The sequence below is a fragment of the Passer domesticus genome, chromosome 10 (assembly GCF_036417665.1).
Source record: "Passer domesticus isolate bPasDom1 chromosome 10, bPasDom1.hap1, whole genome shotgun sequence".
NCBI lineage: Eukaryota > Metazoa > Chordata > Aves > Passeriformes > Passeridae > Passer > Passer domesticus.
The window spans coordinates 7,183,192-7,208,195 of NC_087483.1; the positions used below are offsets into that span (position 1 = coordinate 7,183,192).

Consider the following 25,004-nt stretch of genomic DNA (forward strand, 5'->3'; position numbering starts at 1 on the left):
GGTTCCCAAAGAGCTGGGGAGCTGCAAGCCCTGGTTAGGAAGAGTCACCATCCCTTTCCCTATGCCCACACCCCTTCCCAAGGCAGCTGGGGCAGGAAAATAGGGCAGATGTGGTTTTGGTCAGACTGGGGAAGAAATGCTAAAATTGGGAGGTAATCCTCAAGTCAGAATCATCAAATCACAGAATATCCAGGGCTGAAAGGACCCATGGGGATCATGGAGTCCAACACCCCAACAATCCCACCCTGTGCATCCCTGAGAGCATTGTCCAAATGTTCCTTGGGCTCTGGCAGCCTGGGGCTGTGCCCTTTCCCTGGGGGAGCCTGGGCAGTGCCCAGCACCCTCTGGGGGAAGAACCTTTTCCTAAAATCCAACCTAAACATCCCCTGACACAGCTCCAGCCATTCCCTGGGTTCTGTCCCTGTCACAGGGAGCAGAGACTGGAGCTGCCCCAGGGTGAGGCCTGACCTCCGTCTCCTCATCAGCTGTTCAATCTGAGATTAACCCCATCCCTGCAGGCCCCTGCCCTGCTCAGCCAGCACACCTGGCTTCCCTCCTCAGCTCCCACTTCCAGGACGGAGCTGGCTTTAATCCCAAACACTTCAGGGCTCCTTAAGCTCTTCCAAGCTGCTGGTATTTTTCTAGCACTTAACAAGGCCTTTGCACTGGCGTGTTAAACCTGGCTCACCTGCCCTGTCCTGCTGGGAAGGGGCAAAAAGGGTCTTAGGGCTGCCCTGGGAGGATGCTCTGACTTGGCCACCTTCAATAAATAGCCCCACAGTGGGAAGAAAATTCTAATTCTCCTGTGTCTTACCCCTGTGTGATGAGCTGTGGCTGTTCTCAGACACCTGGGGGCTTGTCCACTGTGGATTTCCAGGGTGACATTTCCATTTGTAGTTTTCCCATTGCCCAATTGCTGCTTTTGATCCCAGACTGACACCTACAACCTGCAGGCTTTGAAGGTAGGGAGAGGGGGTGCAGCTTCCAGGCTGCTCTGGGGGTGCCCTTCTGCCTTTCTCCCATGGCTGTTTCCATTCTGGGGGAGAAATAGCATTCCCTGATCCATCCTGACGGAGAAATAGCATTAACTATAATGCCCCTGGCATTCTGGGGCCACCTGCATCCATTGCAGAGCTGAGCTGCTTTATAAGTCCAAGGAGAAAGGATGGAAGATGAGAAAGCAGAGAGAAAAGAAGGAGAATTACAATTCAAGTGAGGATTTTGAGTGATTATTTTGGAAAAAGCTTCTGGATCTCTGACTTTTTGCTGTGTGTTTAGTCCAAAATCCACCCCTTCATAACTCCAAACACTGGGATCTGGATGTTTCACCCAGCAAGCCGTGCAGGGACCCCAGCACCCAGGGCAGGATTTTGCCTTTTCCGAAATAATTTCTCATTTCTAGCAGCTTTTAAAAAAATAAATAAATAACTGGGGCAAAATGCAATGCCATGAGATCTGTGGAGCTGTGGGAAAGGTCAGGCTCACTGTGTGTAACCCTCCTACTGCAAAACTCCTCTTTTAACACTTCTTACTTAGAAAACCATTCTTGCCCCCAAAATCAGCAGAACTCCAGGGGTAAATGTGTGAGCAGTGAGTGAGCATTTGCCTTGCCTTTCCCAGTGGCACTTCCTGAAGCTCTCAGCTGCTGGACAGCGAGTGGCAAAGCTGTCACCCCAGATTTACCATCAGTAAATGGAGGGATGTTCTAAGGGCTGGAGCAGGGAGGCAGCAGGGGAGCCTGGAATCCAAACACCACAGAGGAGCAGCCACAGTGCTCCACTTATTTCCAAAGGCTGTGTCATGGCCTCTGCAATATTCCAGTCAATCTAATGCAATGCTCATTTTTTTTCATTAGCCTCCAACGCAACCTCCCCATCTGCCAAATTAATCACTGCTGGAAAGGCAGAGGAGTATTTTAGAAATAACAAACTACTGATTCTGTCCCTAACAACCTCTATTCTTTTTCTTCAGGCCTTTCAGTTCCACTCCAGTTCATTGACCATGCTCCTGCAGAGCCCATTTGTAAGGCATAAATATAAAATATATATATTAACTCTCACACACTGGAATAATTGCTGCCTTTTTTCAAGAGCAATGGCTTATTTGGCCTTTGCCCACTAGAACAAAGTTTCTCCTGATTCAGAGGAGATCCCCAGCAGCACATTGGGGTGCTTTCATTCCAGGTTTGGAAGCTAATTTTTGGTAAGTGAGAGCGGGATGTTATTCCCAGAGTGCTTCCCTGGCTGCAAGGCGTGGAGCTTTGAATTTGGAAATCAGAAAATCACAGAATCAGAGAATGGTTCAGGTGGGAAGGGACCTTAAAGCTCATCTTGTTCCACCCTGTGCCAGGGGCAGGGACACCTTCCATTGTCCCAGGCTGCTCCAAGCCCTGTCCAGCTTGGCCTTGGACACTTCCCCTCTGATCACCTCCATGTCCCTCCTGTCCTGGGCTCCCCAGAGCTGGGCACAGAACTGTGGCGTCCACGTGGCCTCTGAACAGAGAGAAGAATGATCAAAACAACTCTTATCTCACTTGCTGCTCCTGTGTTTTTGAACAAGTGGAACGTGTTGGAAGGTTGTTTACCCAAGGTGATCACTTAATCAGATTCTGGTGGTGGGGTTTTAATTCATTGACCAGTTGGATCCAGGTGTGGGTGTCGGGACTGCAAGCTGACAGTCACAAGTGCCTTCAGTTTAAGATAGTTCTTGTTAATATAATACAGTGTAAAATAGTTATAGTATAATAATATAATATAATATAATATAATATAATATAATATAATATAATATAATATAATATAATATAATATAATATAATATAATATAATATAATATAATATAATATAATATAATATAATATAATATAATATAATATAATATAATATAATTTCTGATATCCTAAAGTCAAATGCACATCATTCTCCCCTGCATCTGGGCTCACCACAAATCCAGTACAGAACTCCCCATTTTGTGCTTTTCCCTCTGCAGAGCCTTCTCCCCGCAGGTTGCCCTGGCACCCCCAGGCAGCATCCATCACTCTCCCACATCCCCCCCTTGCACCTTGCTGCCTGGGCGGGAAAAAAACCCCAAAAGATGTGTGTGTGAGCCTCCTGCCCTTCCCGGGGAGCAGAGCCCGGGGCTCATCCCCAGATCATCCCAAAATCAGGTTTTACGGGGCAGCGCGGTGAGCTCATCGCGGCCGGCCGCGCTTTTCATTTCGGCTCCGTCTCCGCGGCGACGGAGGGGGAAACAAAACACGGGGCTGAGCGAAGTTTCCTGGCTGCTGGGGCTCATTTTTCTTCCTGAGCTGGCTTCGGGAGGCTGCGGAGCGGCCGCTCATGGAAACTCAAACGTCGCTCCCTCTCCCCTGTCTGCTCCCCCAGCGATGGAGATAAAGGTTACACATCTGGTTCGGATCTGCTCTGTTTAACCAAAAAAAAAAAAAAAACCACCCAAAAAAGCCGTCCCATAAATCATCCCGCAGCTGGAGCGCACTCCCGGCTCTCGCCGGGGCTGTTTATCCCGCCACGTCCCACGGAGCCCCGGGGTTTGCTTTTGGGAAGGCTGTGCTTCGCGAGAGCTGCCTGCTGCCATTTTGAGTGATCCCGGCCTTTGGGCAAGGTCTGAGGAGTTTAAAGTTGTCGTGGATTAAAGTTTTGGGGATTTAGAACCACGCGGGATGCTCAGCTCAGCTCATGGGAATGGTGCTTGCTTGTTCCCTGCCAGGTGCTGCTCCCCAGGACATTCTAACTATTCTGCCCCAAAACACTTGTGGGGCTGTAAAACATAGGCAGAAAGCAATGGAGCACCTAGAAAATCCAGGATCTTCCAAATCCCCTTCTTTTACCTGACCATCTCCATCTTACTGCAGGCGATTTTGGGGTTGGGAGTTGCAGTATTTCCATCCCACAGGCAGCAGACCCCTGGCCAAGGAAATGCCCACATTTCTGTCCCCGTTTCCCAAAGATCCTTAGCGCAGGCTCAGCTGCTCCAGATTTATCTGCATCTCTGCTCAAGCACGTGGATACAGTCCTAATTTCCAGGAATGCCCTGGACTTTTCCATTTTTCTTGAACTCCTGACCCTGCAGTGTCAACACTGGCCGTGTAGGGCATTGCTGGAAAACTGAGGAAGGATCTGGGCAGGTACATCTGAGCATCCATAGACTTCTAGACTGGCTTCTTTTAGTGATGTAATAAATTTAATACTGGCTAATAAAATGTGTCAGAGCCACTTTGCCTCTCCTTGTAAAGGTCTCCCTGGAAGGCTGTGATTAAATGCAAAGCTGCAGCATTGAGGGAAGCTAACCAAGCACTAAATGCTGATGCTGTCCTAAATTTAAGGGTCTGGCTTCAGTGTTGAACTCCAGGACACATTCTGCTCTTCATTTTTATGGCACCACTGGTACCATAAGTGGTTATGTCTGTGCTCTAGGGTTGAACCCTGTAGTTCTCACCAGCTCATATCTTTCTGGTCTCCAAGGGCAGCAGAGTCATCCAGAACCCTCTGGATTTCAACTGGAAAAAGTGAGATTTGACAGTGACTTTTTGTAACAGTTTGTCCCAGGGACTGTCCACTGTCACTCTTTAAGGATGAAGTGTGGGTGTAGGATTTTGTGGCTTCTTCTGGGCAGCCTGACTGTGAAATGCTCCATGAGGAAATTCCCTGGTTTTTAAGGGCTGGTGGCTCTGCTGATTGTGCCTCACCCATCTCCCTTCAGGACCTGAAGGGACAATAAAAGAAAGATGTAGTGACAGTACAAAGGGGAATGAATTAAAAATGAGGGTTTAGATATTGGGATGGAATTCTTCCCTGGGAGGGTGGGCAGGCCCTGGCACGCTGCTCCATCCCTGGCAGTGCCCAGTCCAGGCTGGACAGGGCTTGGAGCACCCTGGGCTGGTAGAAGGTGTCCCTGCCCATGGCAGGGGGTGGAACAAGATGAGCTTTAAGGTCCCTCCAACCCAGACCATTGTGTGGTCCTTTCCTCGGGGCAGAATCAGCACTCAGATTTGGAGACACAGCATTACACTCCAGGCTCACCCGGACTTTATGCAGGCCCCCGAAGCAGGGTCACCTCAACCTGTGAAGGTTTTCCTGGAAAACTCCAGAGATTTAGAGCAATTCCAGCGATAATCTTCTATCTCACAACGTGCCCTCAGCTTGGAGGGATATTCTAGCCCGGGTCTGGCTTTTATGGCTTTTCCTGGGCAGGACTGTAAGACTGATCTTTTGAGGCAACTCCGGGGGCATTTCTGATGCAGGAGGTGACATCTGCAGAATAAATCTGCCTAGAGGGGGGGTCCGAGACCACCCCAAAAGCAGCAGGGCGTGGATCTGGGGGCTCCCCAGCGGCAGCCAGGATCGGGCCAGGCCTGGGCTATTTTTCACTCCTGCTCTGCTCCTGCAGCCACGCTGGCAGATGCGCTCCCGGCTGCCGATGACTTCCATGCGCATCTCCTCGTGGCCGCTGGCCGGGGGCCCGGGGCGTCCCGAGCTTCCTTACAAGGCTCGGGAGGCGCCTGCAACGCCCCGGGGATGGGAGGGGATGAGGGGCCCCTGCCCGAGCCGCCCCGGCATCCTGGAGGGATGCACGGGCCATGGAAAGCGGCTGCCCCGGGAAGCGGAGGCGGCGCAGGCATGGGGAAAACCTCTCCCGTGCTGCAGAGGGCTGGGAGGACGGAGGGAAGGATGGCTTTAACCTAAGTGCAGCTTTGGAGAGCAGAAAAGAGGGGCTTGGCCATGCCCGGTGCACGGTGAGATGCAGGGCGGGCTCCTGAGTGCCTCGGAGCCGCTGCAAGAGCCAGTTACAATGATAACTAACTAAATAAATAAAGAAATAATTTTTGCCTATTCCCCTCTTTTTCTGATGAAGCCCTTGTGGTGTGCTTGGGGAAAGTGCCAAATGAGCAGTGCAGCTTCCCCAGCTCAGCTGCCACATCCTGGCTCACCCCCATCCGAGCTGTCCCCTGTCCCCACATGAGTGGCGCTGTTCTGACGGGAAGTTTTGGTCTCTGGGCTGCTCCTCGTGCCAAGAATGGGATGCCTGAGCTATAAATGCCCACCAGGACAAAGCCCAGAGCAGCCCTGTGAGCTCTTATGCCCTTGGAAACCCCTGGATCATGTGCAATAATTCAGGTATATGGGAGATGCCTCCAATGGCATCCTGGTTGTGTGTGCAACACATGTGGAATATTTCCTGTCATGGCCCACAGGAACCTGCCTGAAGTGCCTCAGAAAGCAGCAGGACAGCAGCAGATGGCCTTGTCCTCTTGACAGCCTCACCCTGAGCCGTGGAAGAGCACCTGGATAAGCCCTGAATGGCAAGGGTCTCCTTATCCAGGATTTAACCAATCCGACCCAGCTCTCCAGAAGTCGGTTCCCTCTCCCAGTTCTCCCTCACCAATGCCCTGGTTTTGGTGTTCCAGTTGCCCTTTCCATGGCATGTTCCTGTAAGGCTCCCTTTTTCCTTCCAGCAGGCCATGGGAAGCGTTATCAAGCCCTGCCTGGGGACAGCAATGGAGCTCAGGGAAACTGAGGACACCAGCCCCACAGCCCAGAGCTGCCCTGTGCCCTGGGTGGCCACTTTCATCTGCTTTCTGCTTTCAGGGGGAGGTTTTGAAGGGGCAGGGAAATGTGCATTGTTTCTGGGAATTTTATCTTCCTTGGGTGAGCTCAGAGAAGGAGAGGAAGGGTGAAAATCATGGCTGTGGAAAGCGAAGGAGACAGATGAAAATACTTATGGGGTCATTGAGTCACACAGGGACACCCAGGATTGGCTAAGGCCAAGTTGCTAAATGCCATGTCCAGCTCAGTTTAAGTTCCTTCAGAATGGAGGTTTCACATCCAAGACATCTCTGTTTCCACCTTTTTTCCAAGCTGGAAATCTCCAGGTTGCCAGCAGCCTCTCAGTGCTGTTCCCCTGAAGACCCTTAATACATCTATCCTCCCTTTGAGGAACAGTGGGATTCCCCCCACCCCACAAATAATTGCTTTCCAGACCCTGGAAAATCATTCCATTGATACCCACACTGGCTTTAACAAAGACAAACACACAAGTTTCTCAAAACCTCCATTAGACTTTATTTAAAAGTTCTTTGTATAGACTTCCTGACACAGAATCCACAATAAAAATAAAACCCCCCTCCCTCCCACTGCTCCCCCTCCCCAGACTGCTTTGCTTTGTATTTTATAAAACATACAACATCAGAAGAATGCCAGAGGCATCCTACACCACAATTTAAAGATTTGTTAACTGAGGCCTTGGTCCCAGCAGTACATTTGCATTTGGAAAATTTGCTTCCTTTTCCTTGCTAGTTCGGTTGGCCACATGTGGTACAAATGCATACAAGAGATCTAGTCTGAGATCAAATCCAGCAAAAGGAGAAAAAAAAAAAAAAAGAGGAAGAGTGAAAATGGAACCAATTTTTTATCAGAATCAGCCACTCTCTTACACAAAGGCTTCCCCTGTAAAATTACGCTCAGTTATGAGAAGGATAAAAGCAAGCAGGTAACAAGTTGCAGTGAAATTATGATGATTTTTTTTTTACTCATTTTTATGGTGCCTTAGATAGGCAGACAGCCAGAACTGGGGGGGAAAAGGCTAATTTAGAGACACGTTGAGAGACAATAACAATCTGCACTTGGGTAAATATTTGGCAATGTTGAAGCTATACAATATAACCCAGGCACTTGTAGCACTCAGTCCACAAACAGTTTAGCACCATATTGATAGGTCATGCAGCAAAACCCTCTCCTCGGGGTTTGCTTGGGAGTTAAAAGCATGAAATATTACAGTGCAAGGTTGTCTATACCCTTTTAGCTTCTATGGGGGCAAGGTGGCAAAGGTGATGCTGTCTCAGAGGTAAGTGTTGGCCAGCCCCTGGCTCTATGTCCCCATCGTCGTCACTGCGCCGGGGTTGATGGTACCTGGTGGGGAAAGAAGGAATAAATAAGGTTTTGATGCAGGGTACTGAGGGAAGATAAACGAGGCAGCTGCCAACAGCAGCAGAGGGGGGATGCCAGGGATTTGGCGGGTCCCTCTTACCAGGGGAGCAGAGTTTTTCACATTCTTTCTGCGTGTTGAACCTGTTCTCGTTGCCGCCGCAGCCGCCGTACCAGAAGCGGGCGCAGCTCTTGGTCTCGGGGTCGTAGTACCACTTCAGCACAAAGTTCCTGCAGGTGCCCTCGTCCTTCTGCAGCCGGCAGATATCCATGACTGTGGAGAAAAGCAGGAGCAACAGTGGTCAGTAGCACCCCTGGGTGAAGCACAGCCTTTTCTGAGTGTGTCTGCAGGGCAGGGCTGGAATGCAGGCTGAGAAAGGGCATCCAGAGCTCAGACTGTGCAATCTCCTGATTTAGATGACTAAATCCCATCCCCTTCTTTGCAAAGAGAGCCTCTTTCCCTGGAGGTCACAGGTTTGTTTGTCTCCTGTGTTGCTACCATGCATCCAAGAGCGATGAAGGCAGAGTGTTGCATAGCAGTGGTTGTCTGCAAATCCCTTGGATCCGTAGGAAATGAGCTGGCAGGTCTCAGAACTGGGAGAGGACTGGCTGGGCTGCAAGGCAAGAAGTACTGGCACCACTAAAAGGACTGACTTCATTTAAAAGAGAAATTTGCCATGTGAAGATGCTCCTGGGTCCACCACACACTGCCCATGGCATCTTGCATCCCTCGCTGGGTGAGCGGGGAACAAAACAACAGAGCACTTGGATGTGGCTAAAAGAAATTGCCAAGCATTTTTATTTAAATGAAATTAAAACACCTCCCTTCACACAGGAAAGCAGAAGGAGCTTGTTCCACCTCTGCTCAGCACAGCACAAACACCACAGATAAGGGGGAGTCAGAAATCAGTATTGATCTTCCAGTCCAGCTTTGCTTTTGGGCTCCTACAGCCGAAAGCTTCCCCATGCCTTAGGCAGGCTCTTTGCCTTTTTTTATATTCAGATTTTCTTTTTCCAAAGCCCATCTCCCTTCTTCCCCACCTTCCAAAACACTGAAATCCAGCAGATGTGAAACACAGGAATGACTCTATCCCAAACCCTGCACAGGAATGAAATCCAAACACTAATCAAAACAGAAGGATTTCTTTTGCTTATATAACCTAATTTGCCCCTACTTCTGAAATGAAACAAGTTTACTCAAAAATTTCCAAGAATTGATGGAGAGCAAGAACTAGGGAGTTAAAATGTGTTTTAAGCTGTAGCAGATTGAAAAGATGGGTAGAGATAGGGTTTTAAGTCATGCAGAAAATGTGTGCCTGGGCTCCTCAGTTACACTTAAGAGTTTTGTCGTGGTAAAAAAATTAATAACAATAAAAAAAATAAAACCATAGAATCATCAAGGTTGGAAAAGTCCTCTAAGACCCTTGAGACCAACCATTACTCCAGCACTGCCAAGCCCACCACTAAACCATGTCTCATGTTCCACATCTACACAAGCAAAATTATATTAAAAGTCCATAATTAAAGGGGATCACAGCATTTGAAAGGCTTCCAAGGGGAAGTGGTCTGGTGCAGGTTTTGCACCCAAAGTGCCTTAAGTTTTGGGAGCCCAACTCATTTCTCATTGTTGCACCTGCTGAGGGCTGAACCCAGAGCCTGAGCCACCACCCAGCACCTTAAAAGCTGAGCTGCACTGAACTCCTGTGTCCATTTTCCATGTGGATTCAAGCTCTGGCTTTGCAGAAAATGGAAAGGGAATAAAGCGAGCAGAGCGCCGCGGGCAGAGACCTGAACATCCCTCCAGGGCCCCAAGGCTGCTTTTCTTGACTCTGTGCCCAGGGCAGAGCGGTGCCAAGTTGATGAAATATCACTTTAGCCTCAGAAACAGTTGCTGGAAACATCATCAAAGCATGTGACAGTGATCAGAAGGGGCTGGCCTGTGGGAGAGGGCTAGCAGAAACACAGCGCTCTCCAGAGAAAACCTCATCAGGGAGGCTTCCCTGCTCTCCCAGGGTGGAATCCTGCTCTGGAGTGAAGCTGTGTGCTGCTTCCTCTGGCAGCAAAGTGTTCAAATTACAGCCAGAGGATCCATGATGCCCATTTGCATCCCCAAAGCACCTTGAGATCCCCTTTTGCCACCCCGGACATCGCTGTGGCTGGTGGAGGCCGCCTCCTCCTTGCCTCCACATCGCTGCAGGGCTGCCAGTGACAAAAGTTCCCAATGTGATTTAAGGATCCTAAAATGAACCTAAGAAAGTCAAATGAGGTGGAAGGGTCTGTAACTTGCCTTTTCAAACCCTGTCATGCCACTGCATGGAGAACTAAAGCCCTGCCTTTAGGTACTAGACCTGTCTTCACTCCTTGGTTTCCCTCCCAGCTCCACAAAGGGCCCTAAAACACCTCTGGGAGGAGAAGGCTGCTCTGATAAGGATTTTCTGGGCTCTGCTTCCATCCCAACACCTTGCTGAACCAACACAGGTGATTTCAAGCCTCTTCTCCCTTCCCAGGTTTTGAAGAGGTTTGCAAACATAACCCCTTAACCTCAGAAACTCCTTGAGGAGAGGAGGGCATCGCCGCTTTCCTGCGGGCTCCTCCCTCAAGCTTGGCTTTTCTCTTTTGGTGATGAAGGAAAACGTCTCCATGCAATGCCCAAGCCCCAGGGAGTCACTTTCCATCAGGTGTTTTGGTCACAGGCAGAGAAATGTTGGGAGTTCTCTACATTCCAGCAGAGGGGTGGCACTTCTTGGTCACACAGAGATAACACAAACCGCTTTGGGACCGTGCCACACTCCAGTTCAGCAGCCCCAGGTCCCTCATGAAATCCAGTGGGCTTTGCCACTCAGGCTGTGCCAACACAGCACATCCTGGTGGGACAGCACACATGCAAAGTGACTGGCTCATGCAAAGCAAATGGAAGGGCATGGTGGTGTGAAGGAGCAAATGAAAACTAAGTTTGGGCTACTTTTGGTCTGGGGTTGGACAGGCTTGGATGCATGCTGTGAAATGGTCAAGGTGAAAGAATGGGTTTGCTTTGTTTGTGATGATTAAATTTTTTGGGAGGTGTGTTACCTGATGATAATCTTTTCTCAAGGGGTGGCTGCTGCATGGCTTTCTCATCTGCTGCTGGAGGAGGAAAAAGTGCACGGGTTTGGATTTTAAATGGTGTTTTCTCTCGGATACAAACATCATTTGACAGTAGGACAAAATGCAAAAGGGTGAATCCTCGTGGGGTACTTACATGGCTTTAAGCATTTGTTATAGCACTCAGCTTCGGTCTCAAATCTATTGGCATTACCTCCACAGCCACCATACCAACCCTGGCTGCAGAACTTGTGTTTGGAGTCAAAGAACCACACAATCTGATAGTCCTTGCACTGCATGCCCATGTCAAAGTCCAGCAAGCAAGGGTCTGGCCAATCTGCATGGCAAAAGGTGCAAAGGTTAAGTGATTCTGAGAGGGTTAAAAGCTGAAAAAGCAAAGAGATTGAAAAGAGGGAAAAAAGGGAAAATAGAGTCTGGTTCAGGACTGGTGGCATTTCCCTCTGGTGTGTTTTGTCTTGCTTTGCTGGATGCAAACCTTCCTCAGCCTCCAGTTTACCTCTTCTTGCTCTTGGTTTTGTCACAGATCCAACCCCAGATCCTTGGAGCACCATAGTGGGAGCCCCTTACTCCCCACTGGGGCACTCAGGAGTGAGCCCTGACACAAATCCCCCTGCCCTGTTTTCAAAGCTCTTTGTCTTGGCAGCAACTTCTAGTCCTTGTGTTTATCTCTCAAAGCAAGTTGCACCTGGTGTATGTGAAGGCTCAATGAAGACTTAAACATATGTTCCTTTCCTGCCCCAAAAAAGATAATTTAGGTCCAAATCCCAGAGTTTTTATTAGCTGTGCTGGGCCATCCATGCTATTTTACCCATATAAGGAGGGCAGAGTGTGGGTTTTCCTCAAAGGTCTCTCAGAAGATTTATACATGGGTGTCTCCCATGAACTGGAGGAGGCTCAGCTAAACCCATCCCCAATTCCCTGCCCTCTTTAGAGTCTTTATTTTGTTCAAAACCTTTGGATTAGCATCCTTGGGGAATGCTCCCCCTGGATTGCTGGCTGCCATAAATCCTCAGGCAGAGGTGTTTGCTGCAAGTGGGTCAGCAAATGGAGCTGAGATGGAGAGGTCTGTGTGGAAGTGCAGAGCAAAGCACACAGCACATCCCTTTTCCCTGGGGCAGGAGAAGCCCACACACCTGGTTTGGTGCCAAGGGGTTAAACAAGGGGTTAAACAAAGCCAGGGGTGCTTGTCACCTGATGGGACCAAGGAGGGATGAAGGGGATGGCAGTGGCAAGGAGAGGGGTCAAATGAGCAGGAGCACACGGGAAGGGAAGGATGAAGGGTCATGCAGGAAGGAGAAACAAGATGGTCCAGGACAAGCCCTTGTCCCCTCGGCTGCACAAAGCTCCATTCAAGCCACCAGCCAGGCATGAATGAGATCCGTGCTCATCCCACTCAACACCAGCAGCCAGAGCTCAACAACAGCTCCACAAATGCTGCTGAACACGCTGAGCAGCAGCATTTCCCCGTGCTCTCAGACCGCTTTGCGAAGAAAATGAACCCCAGCACAAGCAAAATGTTTGAAGGAAAACGTGGGAGCGATGATTCAGGGAGGAGTTTGGGATGGCAGATCCACAGTTGGTGTGCCTGCCGTGGCTGTGCTGCTTGGTGAAGGCTGAGAGCTGTTCCAGGCCCTTGGAGGAGGGGTGGTGACACTGATGGTACCACTGAGTGTGACAGCACCGGTGTGATGAGCTTGATGCCACCCAAAGCCATGAAAAGAGGCAGAGGCCCCAAAGCAGGGCTCTGACCTGTACTGCCAAGGGTGTCACCAAGGCCATGATCAGCTGGCTCTGCAAAGCCAAGGACCTGCAGATCCCTTGGTGTTAGTGAGAGCCCCCAGCCCAGCAATCCCCCCGTGGCCAGCACTCACCACTCTCAGGCCCTTCCAGTGGCTCAGTGTTGAGCATCATGTTGGCCAGGGGCACCTGGGACTGCGCCAGGGTCTCTGTGGGGAGAGCAGAGGGTCACTCAAGCAGCAGCAGCACCCTCAGTGGAGTCACAAACAAAATCCCCGGCCCCAGCTCCAGCACGGGGGCCACGTCTGGATCTCAGCCCAGCACACAGATATGAGAAATGTTTATTGGAGGCAGCTGATGGGATGAGCAATCCCCAACTGCCTGGCTGTGCCAGGATGGGATCACCTTCCCTCCCCAGTGGCTCTGCTTGGGCTCATCCTCGGGGGTCACCACAGAGGAGCATCCTCAGGAGTCCATGTGACTGCTTTGGATGGCCCCGCTCACCCCACAGCACCGACGGGGCAGGGCTTCAGGAGCTGGGTGTGCTCTCTCTGGAGCCAGTTTAGCTTTGGTCTCCCTGGCCTTGGAGATGGCAGAACAAAATTGGCATCCCTCAAGGGAGCCAATCCATGATGGATCTGTCCTTTCTTGTTCCTTCAAGGGTTCTCTTGGAGCACACTCCTCCCACCAGGCCTCACATCCCTCTAAGATTTATGGTGAGGATTGTCACAGGTGAAAAAAATTCCATGGAGGAGTCTGCAGCCACGGGGAGGGCTGGATTTGCTTTTCTTTAGTGTGTGGTTTGGGTGTGGCTCAGGGGGACAATCCTACTCAGTGTCCAGGTCACAGCTTGCCACCACTGCCTACTCAGTTTATTCCCGTTCAGGATTTATTCCATGGGAAAAGCAGCTTCACTGGGCTTTGGGAGCTCCAATTCAGCACATGCAAATGTTACTTCTACCCACTGATGTCTTTTCTCAACATTTTTGTGGTTTATTGCTTGCAAAGGTAAGGGACTGGTCCAAACACACTGAAGCCAGAGGAAAGGCTCTCCATGGGCACTGGGATTGTCTTGGAAGTGCCAGAGGAAGCCAGACACAGCACTGGCAGGACCAGCACAAACTTCACACCACCAAGCCAAGTCACCTTTGTGCCAACTGTATTAAAAAAAAATAAATTTGCTGTGTCTTAGACAGAAACTTTTGGCCATGCCAGAGAGTTTGGGGATGGATGTGCAGACATGGAGTTTGGATCCCCAAGGGACTAAACCTTCCATTTCATCTCCTCTTTGTGGGTTTTTCTGGATAGTGTGGGAAGCAGATCAGTAGATATGGGAATAGCTATTAGGAAAGCAGCTTCACTTGCTTATTTTGAAATCGGGCTGGACTGAGTTTACCAGTTTGACTCATTATTAATTGCAGTAGTGCAGGCTGGGCCCCCACCAAGACCTTTTGCACCGATGTACAAACCCTCCAGCACGTAACAAACCCACTGTGGGACTGCCTTTAACAACCCCACATTCTGTGCTGATTTAACCCCGCTGAAGTGCAAACTCCCATTTTTCAAAGAAACACATTTGCCACATCTCATACCCTGCTGGTGATATCAGACATGAAGTCACACAACTTAGCACAGAGCTGGGATTGTTGGTACCGAATGATTCCCGATCCCTTGGGGTTTTTTTCCCCCTCTCACTTTCTGTGCCCACTTAATGATAAAAAATAAGTGCCCAGATGTTTTTAATAGTCACTTACTCGTGCTGAATGAGCCTGTGTAGGTTATTTTGGGCTGGGATTTTTGGTAGCCAGTGATGACCACGACGTATTTCTGCCCGCTCCGGAGCCCGCGGATCACGTGCTCGGTGCCGGTCAGGTTTTGCCTCTGCACGAGGGAGTGGTCGTGTGCCAGGGTGACAGTGACATCAAAGGTGCTGTGGGGCTCGGGGCTGGCCCAGCGCAGCCTGGCACTGCTCTCGGTGACATCTGTGATCTGGATGTCGTGGGTCTTTGCTGCAGGGCAGAGGCAGAGTCAAAAGGGACACCAGGCAGGGAATGAAGAGGGAAAGATCTCAAGGAAGATGTGCCTCAGTGCTGCAGAATCTTCTTTGCATGGCAAGTGAAAGCCAGCTTGGCACCTGGCTGTCTCAAATGCCACTGCAGGGGAGGCTTTGTTTTCCATAGCTCAGATGATTCACCAAATAGTTTATTTATCTTTAATAATCTGTTGCAATCTAGCAAATCAAAGCCTTTTTTTAAAAAAAAGATTCTCACAGCTTGAAACTCCCTGCACTTTCCCAACCACTGTAAATGTGCCCAGTCAGATCCTTCCTTCCCTAGGGTGCAGTGGATTCACTGAGCTGCTGAGAGACCTTCAAGCCAAGCCTGCCTAAGAGTGAACATAAAATCACAGACTGCTTTGGGTTGGAAGGGACTTTCAAGACCATCTCATTCCAACCCCATGCCATGGGCAGGGACATCTTCCCCTAGACCAGGTTGCTCCAAGCCCTGTCCAACCTGGTCTTGAACACTTCCAGGGATGATAACCTTTACAGGTCAAAGCATTTGTTATGGAGAGGTTTTCCTGCTCTGGCAGATCACTGGATAAGACCTTGATTGCTTGAAGCACTGGTGGAGCAAGAAACATTCAAAAAGTTTATTTCCCTCAAGCTGATGAAAGCATCAGCCTTGCAAAAGCTGATTGCTTTTATTTATTGATTTTTATTATTTATGCAGGGACTTGCCATCAGTGACTGGATGAGCTTCCCCGTGCTTGGACACATTCTCTGACCCTTGCTCAGCTAGTGCAGATATGCCTTGCAAATACCCCTTTGTATGAACTGTGCTCACTTGAAAGAGGCTTGGCTTTCCCAAACAGGTCTCCACACCGATCCATGGATGAACTAACTATTCCTGTTAGCTGAGAGTTCAAACAATGTCATTACATGAACCACCATTAATGGCAAAACTTGGCCAAGGGGCAATGCTCCAAGGAAATAATGGAAACAAACGACCCACACTAGAAAGAGAAGCTCTCTGTAGCTGGATGTATTGCTCCTGCTTGTGTTTTTCCTAGGGGCACCCATTTTTGCACAAAATTCTTAACACAAGTTGACAATGCCCCAGCACAGACTTCCTGATTTACACCTAAAACCAAAATTTGGCCTGTGAGTGACATTTCCCACAGGAATAATCCTCTCAGGGGGCAAGAAGAGCCACAACCTGCTGTGTCTCAGCCTAGAGGGAGGCACTGCCCACACGGGGAGAGCTGCTCACATACCGCTGTGTCTCCTCCTGCCGCCGCCGGCCGCGGTGGCTGTGGCGTTGCTGGTGGCCCTGGCTTTGGTGTGGGTGGTGGCACTGGCTGCTCCCTGGGCAGTGGCGTTCCCCGGGGCCACAGGGCTGGCTGTGGTGGTCTCGGGAGCTCTGGCCTGGGCCGTGGTGCTGGCAGGAGTGGTTCTGGCGCGGGCGCTCGGTGCTGGCTCGATGGTTGCGCTGACCGTGGTGCTGGCGGTGAAGGTCCGGCTGGCGGTCGCGTTGGGAGCCACAAACCTGAGCAGAATTGTGGAAATGGAGATGAGCTGACCTAGAAACCACTGGCAGGAGTCTTTGCCAGCTTTAGATCTGCCCACAGTGGGGAGTGAGAAGTGCTTAGATCCAATCAGTGCAAAGTGCCCCTAGTGGAAGGTGTCCCTCCCCGTGGCAAGGGCTTGGAAGAAGGATCTTCTTTAAGGTTCCTTCCAACTCAAGCTGTTCTGTGATTCTCTGATAAGGGTGAACTCAGCAGACAGATCTGCAGCGTGCCTGACTCCAAGGGGTTTGGCCTTCTAAAGCCAGGACAGCTCTGTGCCACCAGTGAGTCTGGGTGACAACAAGCTGTCACTTCTCTTCAGAAAATATTAGCATGGATGCCATGTAGGATTCTGTATCAGATAACCCAGGGCAGCCCAGCCTCTGAAAATAACCTTTGGAGTAGAAAGCCCCAAATTAATAGTAATTTCTGGAATTCCTGACCTACATGATCAAAGTCAGCATATACCTCCTTCATACACATTTATAAATATGAAATTTACCCCAAAATTAAAATTATACATCACCCTTCTCTGTAAGATATCTCTGTTGCTCTTTTGACACAGCACTGGGGAAACCAGTAAAATTAATTGAAATATTATTAGAATTATATTAATTAAAAGACAATCCTGATTTTTTGAAAGTGAAGTTGCTTTTCCTTTCCTTTTCCCCGGAGCATTACTCACACTGCTTTCTGCCCGACGAGCACGGGGTGCTGGCTCTGGACTTGCTGACCATTCTGGAGCCACTCACACTGTTTCCTTATCTCTGGAGACAAGTAGAAAGCAAATTCACCTGGAGATGGAGAGAGACATTAAATACTGGAGTTGAGGATGGTGGATACCCACCACCAACACATTACATTTATTTCTTCTTAATTTAAAAAAAAAAAAGGAAATAAGTTTCCTTTTCTTGTTTGATGTTTGGTTACTGCAACATCCTGGGTTGGGAGATTTGTTATTCCAGTTTACAAACAAGAGGGCCTTAACTACAAGAGGGCTGTTTGCCTGAGTCTGTCACTTATAAACATGTTTCTTGTAACAAGGCACTTCCAACCACACAGGTAATGTTAATTTTTTCAAGAGTTAGAAGTTTCCAGGACTGCTGTAAGCAGTAAATGGAAAAAGCAAACGAGATAACCTAAACATTTATTTCCAAATATTTGCTTCCTATTTAGTGCAAGACATTCCTGAATTAGTGGTATATCAGCCCACTAATCTGGTTTTCAGGAATTTTTGCTAAAAACTAGATTTCCTAAAAGATGTCTACTTCTTATCCTTGCTGGACGGGTGTGTTTAGGATCTGTGGAAGCTGGAGGTCCAGCCTGGGTTCTCTGTCTAAGCTGAGATGTAGATTTTTGAGGCACAGTCAGCACATCCCAAATACAGCAGCTTTATTTATTTCTGAGCAAAGAATCCTGTACATCTGGTCCTGAAATCTGCATAGAGCAACTCCAGATCTCAGCCTGAGCCAGCCAAGGGCCTGCTGGACATGATGTTTAGGCTGAAGTTGGGAAGAAAGATTTGCTGGGTGTTCAAGGAGCTCCAAGGAAGTGCTGCAAAGGGCCCCAGTGGGATCTATGTGAGAGGCAAGCCAGGTGGGATGAGATCCACAGGTGAGCCCATGGAGACCAAGGCAAAGCACACTGAAGTGCAAACTCTACTTGGAGGATCAACGTGGAAGGGGATGGGGAGGCCAAAGTGAACAAAACCCAGATATACTCAACTAGGTGAAATAAGAACAGCCCAAATTGCACCAAACAGTACAAACCATAAAAAAAGAGACTAACTTCAGTGGGTCCTGCTGCTCAAAACATTTCAGAGGCCACGTGTTGCCCCTTCCGTGACACCTGGGCTGCAGGATGTTGCACTTACTTCTGATAAAGGATGGCAGCAGTGTCCCAAAACGCAGCAAGGGCTCTTCGTGGAGTTCTCCTGGTTTATCAACCAGCTTGAAGAACACGTCGTTTGGCTCGCTGGCGAGGCTGTAGATGTTCTTGGCATTCACCTTCCTGCCGATGCCCAAGACAACAAAGAAGTACCCTTTGCATTTTGCATTGATGACAGCCCTCTGCAGGTGCTCAAGTTCTTTTTTGTTCACTTTTCCAGTCATCATCAGAACTATGACTTTTAGATCCCGAGGGCTCGGCGCACTTTCGAAGACATGAGCGATTGTGTGTTCAATTGCACTTCCCAGAGCCCTCGTGCCCTGGAGCTGGGTCATTTGGTTGTGGAGGTAATTAATGATCTTCTCTTTGGATGCATAATCAGTTAGTGAGAACTCAGTTTTTACTGGTGGGAAGCTTGAGTTGATTTCGTGTTCATAAGGAGCTTGCTGGAGAACGGCCACTCGGGCGTGGTGCTGGGATACTTTTGGCTCTGAGCTGATCTCCAGGTTAGTTACAATGTGGGAAATGTACTTCCTCATCTCGCTGAACTGCAGGGGGGTGGTGGACTCGGAGCTGTCCAGGATGAAGGCTATGTCTGTGTCCACGTCGGTGGGGGCCGCTCTTCTGTCTCGGAAGGCAGGCCTCTGGCCAGTTCCAACACAGCTGGGATGGGGGTCACACACATCTGGGGAAGAAACACAGGGGGTTTCACCTGCAGGACCTGAACACAACCCTCCCTCATCACTGTAAACATCTCCTGTGTCACATGAAACACCATCGAGCCCAGGACATGCACTGGTCCATTGCTTGACACCAAAGTCATTTCATCCCACAACACATTCAGTTATGTGTTCAGTATTTTTTAATGTGCTCCTTTGTCCAAGGGGATCCCTGAAGCACGCTGTCATAAGTGGCAGAAGGCCATCTTTTAGAGCATTTAGCTATCAGTATTTGAGCTGTAAAAGTGGCAACCAGACAAAAAAGGAGCTTCTCTTTACAAAGCAGAGAACGCCCAGCAAACTTCATTCACAATGCCAATGTTTTCCGCTCAACCCAAGAATCCCTTGTATCCATCAACAAAAGGGCTGACTCCCAAGTTGGGCTTCCCTTCTTACAACTGACTGCTGCGTGGCCAGAAGGATTTGGAACTGTCTAGAGGAGAAATTGGATGCCTTACCCAAACAAATGTGACAAGTCAGAAGCCTCTGAATGGTTTGATTCAGCTGACCGCCGCTGGTTGGAAGAACAATGGCGTGACCAACCGCCGTGTTGTTGATCTGGTGAGATGGAAACAGAAACACACTGAGTCAGTAATGCTGCCTTCTGCTGCTCTCAGCTCAGAGGAGGGCAGGGCAACCCTCAGCTCTGAGGAATTCTCTGCTCAGCACAATTCTCTTGGTGGATCCCTTTTGGAGAGCCTCGTGTCCCCAGTGTCAGTTTAGAGTCATAAACTCCAAGAAGAGGGACCACTTGAACCAGTGCTGTGAGTTTATCTGGGGCTTTTTTGTGGCTTTCAAGCTCTGTCTGTCCACTCTCCCTCTGCCAACAAAGCTAATGTACTCCCACCTTCCCACCTTTTGCCTTTCTGTCAGACTTTTTCTTCTGTTTCCTCCTACACTTGGCACCCTGGAGCCATGGCCTGGGAAAAGAGTGGTCTCACTAGCATTTCTCAGCATGTTCTGTGGTAGTTACAAAATTAGGGTTTCTCTCCTAATAGATGGACAAGTTTGGTCAGCCTTCCACATTTGAGAGGCCTCTGAAAGCCAAGCATTGCTTATGGCATCCAACACCACAAAATCACACCGAGGGCATGAGCAGAAAATAAAGGATGAAGACCCCAACCTCCAGAGCTCTGGCAAGGACTGCATCCTGCCTGCTGGTGAGGAACACTGGCACAACCCCGGCGTCGTAGAGCTTCAGCACAGCATCATTGAGCTGGGGGGACGCCCTGGTGTCCCCGTTGCTGAAGAAGACAGCCACCTTCCTCATCAGGAAGCCACTGCGGGCACGCTTGAAAGTGTTCCTGGCCACGAAGGACATGGCGGTCTCCAGACTGCGTGGCTTCGTGGTCAGCGTTGCCTGGAAGTTTTGGATCTGCTGGAGGAGGCTGGATTTCTTCCTGGCGTCAGCAAAGCGGATCTCAGTGGTGACCTCGTTGTTGTAGGTGACCAGGGCCACCCGTGCCCCCCGGGGACAGTTGCTCTCGGCGATGGTCAAGTTGTTGACCACTCTGAGCACGGTTTGCTTCATCCTGTTGAAAACCTCCCTCACCACGCCCGAGGAGGTGTCAATAGCAAAGGCCAGCTCGGTTGGGAAGACAGGGCACTCCTTGGGACCTGTTGGGAATGGGCATTGGGAACAAGTCATGCCTCAAGCAGCTGTCAGGATTCAAGGACAGTGTCCTCAGCAGGGGTAAATCATTTATATGTGGGGAGAGCAACGATTGTGACATGCAACCACCCTGGGGTTTAAAGGACTGAATGAGACTTACCGTAGCAGCAAGCTGTGGAAAAGATGGAGAGGAAAAAACAGCTTGATCAGTGCCATTCTTGTAACATGATGAGCAAATAAGGGTAGAGACAGGGGCTTAGCAAAGCACTGAGGTACTCACGGCATTTGTCTTTGATGTTCCGCACCAGTGCACATTGCTTTAGGAAATAAAGAAAGGGGGGGAAAGAGATATGTCACACAGCCAACCCAAGGGTGTTCCAAAACAAGAGAGAAATTATGCCACACTTACATCTCTGGATTCTCCTTTCTCGCCTTTAAGGCCCTGTTTCAAAGAATGAAGAGAAGTTGAGTGCAAAATGTATCTCCAGGTTGCCTTATGAGCGCTGTCAGAATAAATACTGAACCATGGGTCATGCAGGAACCAAGGGAAAATCTGTCTGTTTCAGCTGTGTTTCCATCAACAGAGTACAGGGCTCTTCTGTGTGAGGAGTAAACCTATCTGAGGCCAAACCCACAAGGGAGGTTGGAACTGGATGGTCTTTAAGGTCCCTTCCAACCCAGATCATTCTATGGGTTATGATGCTCCAGGTTCACCTTGGCCTTTCTAGGGAGCCTTGTGCCAGCCAGTTTTTGTCATGGCCCATATCCTTTGTGGGGTGGTGAATGATAAAGAGATGAGAGTCTCCTAGAAGGAATTTTAAGGGACAGATTGCCATGGGGAACTCCTAATGCCTGGTAAGAGCATGTCTCTTGACTTTTTCCTTTGGTTTGAGGAAGGGTAAATATTTGTCAGCAATAAACAGCTGCTTAAAAATTTATAGAGACACATCCAAGACAAATAAAGAGGGATTTCCCCAACTTGAAATCAGCAGGAGATGGTGATGGACTTATTTTTCAACCCCTGGCACCCACAAGGACCATTACATGAAGCTAATCAGCAATGCAAGGAACACTTACAGATGGCCCAGGGTACCCGATCTCTCCTTTCTGACCAGGTGTCCCAGGTACTCCTGCATTTCCCTAGAAAGAGAGAGCAGAGAAGTCCTCTCCATGAACATCTGCAGGAGGACTCCCAGGAGCACTTGGAGGAAAAGATGTGTCCATCTTTCAGGGCATTCATGCAGAAGGGAAAATTTGTACCATGGTCCAACTTACTCTGCGGCCTCGGTTTCCTTTGGGGCCGGGGCCTCCAGCAACACCACGGTCACCAGGTCCACCCTAGGAGGGGAAAACCACAAACAGCAGCTCTAAACCTGCAGAGGCCCATGGAAAATTGCTTGGAAATAAATGCACAGCTGATGGGCTGCACCTACCTTTGGCCCTGCGTAACCTACGAAGCCACGTTCTCCCTGAAACAACAGAATGATTAATTTGGATATGTTCTAGAAAATGCTCTCATCCATCTGCACTGGAGATCTTGGCTGCTTCCTTGTCCTTGTTGAGGAGGTGGGAATGCTGAGCATGCACTCACCTTCCTGCCTTTAGGACCTGGGCCACCAATTCCATCTCGTCCATCATCACCCTAAAATTGGAAAGCCAGAGTCATTAACATGTAAATGATATGTGATACGTAAACAACTTAAACCCCACAGGTCCAGCAGCACCAATAGAAAGAATCCACTGAAGTCACAGGGCTTTGTGAAACTCTTAAATGTTCCTTGAAGTTCCTAAAGTGTCCTTGGAGGTGTGAGGGCACGACCACACTCACCATCTCTCCTCGTGGGCCTGGCTGTCCGTTCGGCCCTTTGGGTCCAGGGTTTCCAGGCTCACCCTAAAAAGAGGAGCATCTGTTAAAGCACGTGCTGAAACTCCAGGCTCTGAGCCTTCCCCACGCCATCAACACTGGTTTCTTCTCACAGAGCAGTCTGCAGCACTCCACGTGGCAGAAAGGCACGACTGGACCTACACAGCCTGAAATGCTGCCATGTGTATGCACTTTTGTGGGACCTTTGGTGATTTCAGGAAAGGAAAAACCTTCCCACCTGGGCATTTTCTGAGAATCTGTCCAGGAAAGTTGATTGGGAATCTCAGTTGCTCAGTTCACTGAAATGGGAGCCTAATTAGACAATGAGCACAGAGTTGCTTCTGTCCACACAAGCCCAAGAGGTTCATCTCATGTATTTCTTTAAGCCCATGCAAAATCCAGCAGCTTTTCAATGCAGCTTTAGTTGCTGGTGCCCAGGGCTCCTGAAGACATACCTTTCTTCCCAAGGGACCAATCCTGCCACGTTCTCCTGGGGGTCCTGGAGGTCCACTCCCAGCCTGGAATGGAAAGGGGGAGAGGCCTGTTGGCAACGTTCAAGGAAACTTGGGAGCCAGGAACTAGGGAGTTGGATGACCATAGAATCATGTATTGACTACTAGGGCTGGTGTCTCTCCAAACACCTCAGGAAATTCAGAAGCCTGCTTCATGTTTGGGAGGAGCTGGAGGTCCAGCTCAGTTCAATGCAAATGTCAGCAGCAATTTATATTGTCCTTAAGAGAACACCCACAGGAAAGCAGGAGGGGGAAAATCATGCTGGGGGTGGGTAAATGCAGTGTGGCTTTGTGTCAAAGGGTGTGGCTGAGGAATGCAGCAGGAGGGAGAAATAAATACATGGGGTGGCCCTTGCAGGCATGTGAGATGGTCATGCTCTGGCTTCAGGGGATGAAACATCACAGAGATGCCCCACCAGTCGTTCAGGCATCCTCTTTAACTAAAATTGCAATAATGTGTCAAACGCTGAAGTCCTGACCCCTCTGTGGTTGATTTTAGCTCTTTTTCCTCTGTAACTCTTGATCAAGAAATCTTGAGCATAAGTTGAGAAGAGAATCATGCTGGAAGAGCGTTAAAAGAGAGTGGAGCAGAGCTGGAGCCCTAGGAGAGGGGAATGTGAAGACACATAGGAATCTTATTAGTTCGACAACAGTGTAGTTTGCCCAAAGTCTGGGAAGCAGCAGAAGGATTACCCTGGGTCCAGGGACACCCTGCTCTCCTCTGATGCCTGGAGTGCCAACCTGGCCGGGGGGACCCTGCGTGGGAAGAAAAGAGAGGCTGTCAGCACACATGGGCAGAAACACACCAAGATCCAAGGGGAATCAAATGCTGCTGCGTCTGAGGGATCCTTCACAAACACATCACACCTTGGCTGGTGTGAGCACTATGGCAGGCAGGACAGCCAGGCCACAGCACACCCAAAAATACCCAAATCCCAGCAGTCTTTGTGGCTGAGACCCTCTGGGGAAGTGGCTGTGATGAAGTGACACCATGAGGCAAGGCCTTTCCTCTGCTGTGACCTCACTGACCTGTGGCCCTCGCATGCCTTGTTCTCCAGCTGGCCCTGGCTGACCAGGCGAGCCCTTGGTGCCCTGGAAGTGAAAAACAGCACAGTGCAGGTTAGCATGGCAAGATGTGGTCAGCACCATGGGAAGGGAAAGGGGAGATCAGGCTATCCACACCTGCACAAAGAGCAGGAAAGAATGGATTTTCAGTTGGGTTTTTTCCTTTTTTTTTTTTTTCAAGATATGGTGTTAGCAGACAATAAGCCCAGTGATGGTGGGAGCAATTTGCCTCCTGCAATCACTGGCCATCAACCATCATGCCCTGGCTCGGTTACACTGCCCCAGCAGCTCATGGGGACAGAATATCCAACCAGGGAATGCTGTGGGAGAAAGGCAGGCACGTGGAGAGTTTGTTCTGCACCAAGTTCAGCAAGGAGCACGCTGGAAATGAGCCTGAGGAGGAGGAGGAGTTGGGAAATTTGGAGGAGAGAGGAAGAAGCAAAGCCTGCATGTGCCTTCTCTTGGTACATCCCTCTGGGTGCTGAGGCTGCCTGGCCCATGGTGTGGCAGGAGCCCCATGTGTTATCCCATCACCACCTACCTTTACTCCTATGGGTCCCCTTCTTCCTGCCATGCCCTGCAAATGAAGGAACAATGAGGCTTGTTAATATAATGTAAGCACACCTTTCCCTATTCCTTTTAGATCAATGCTTCTTGTCAATGCTTCTTATAGTCCAAAAATTACTTTTTAAATGTTTTAAACTACTGGGGGGAAAGGGAGAGGGAAATCCACGTGGTCAGATCTCTTAAATCAGACTTGGGCATGTTTTTTCTTCCACACATCCCCCACGTAGGTAAACTGCTCCCTCATGCATGTCAGGAGTGTGTCACCCTCCCTGGGACAGGAGTGACACACAGCAGGGAGCACATCCCAGTTATCCCAGCTCCAGCTCAGTTTTTGCCTTTCCAAAACCAGCAGCCAAATGCAGATGCATATCATGGAATCACAGACTGGTTTGGATTGGAAGGGACTTTCAAGACCATCTAATTCCAGTCTCC

The 25,004-nt window shown here is 49.5% G+C and overlaps 1 protein-coding gene across 12 annotated transcripts in view; it reads right to left on the reverse strand.

The window, feature by feature from the left end:
* Window positions 1-7,055: 7,055 nt before the first annotated feature.
* COL6A3 (collagen type VI alpha 3 chain) overlaps window positions 7,056-25,004 on the reverse strand; it is a 58,016-nt gene continuing 40,067 nt past the window's right edge. For 7 of the 12 annotated variants that reach the window (XM_064433528.1, XM_064433527.1, XM_064433533.1 and 4 more), the window contains 23 exons: window positions 24,547-24,582; window positions 23,970-24,032; window positions 23,634-23,696; window positions 22,884-22,946; window positions 22,393-22,455; window positions 22,156-22,206; window positions 21,998-22,033; window positions 21,840-21,902; window positions 21,642-21,704; window positions 20,974-21,006; window positions 20,845-20,881; window positions 20,725-20,736; window positions 20,076-20,569; window positions 19,411-19,510; window positions 18,220-18,918; window positions 17,032-17,140; window positions 16,056-16,327; window positions 14,534-14,788; window positions 12,914-12,988; window positions 11,179-11,358; window positions 11,010-11,063; window positions 8,044-8,214; window positions 7,056-7,925 (listed from right to left, as the gene is read on the reverse strand). In XM_064433528.1, the coding sequence (XP_064289598.1) occupies window positions 7,885-7,925; window positions 8,044-8,214; window positions 11,010-11,063; window positions 11,179-11,358; window positions 12,914-12,988; window positions 14,534-14,788; window positions 16,056-16,327; window positions 17,032-17,140; window positions 18,220-18,918; window positions 19,411-19,510; window positions 20,076-20,569; window positions 20,725-20,736; window positions 20,845-20,881; window positions 20,974-21,006; window positions 21,642-21,704; window positions 21,840-21,902; window positions 21,998-22,033; window positions 22,156-22,206; window positions 22,393-22,455; window positions 22,884-22,946; window positions 23,634-23,696; window positions 23,970-24,032; window positions 24,547-24,582 (3,033 nt within the window). In that variant the 3' untranslated portion in view covers window positions 7,056-7,884. The remainder of the gene's footprint in view (window positions 7,926-8,043; window positions 8,215-11,009; window positions 11,064-11,178; window positions 11,359-12,913; window positions 12,989-14,533; window positions 14,789-16,055; window positions 16,328-17,031; window positions 17,141-18,219; window positions 18,919-19,410; window positions 19,511-20,075; window positions 20,570-20,724; window positions 20,737-20,844; window positions 20,882-20,973; window positions 21,007-21,641; window positions 21,705-21,839; window positions 21,903-21,997; window positions 22,034-22,155; window positions 22,207-22,392; window positions 22,456-22,883; window positions 22,947-23,633; window positions 23,697-23,969; window positions 24,033-24,546; window positions 24,583-25,004) is intronic. The other 5 variants (XM_064433531.1, XM_064433537.1, XM_064433538.1 and 2 more) reach the window with 3 other exon arrangements.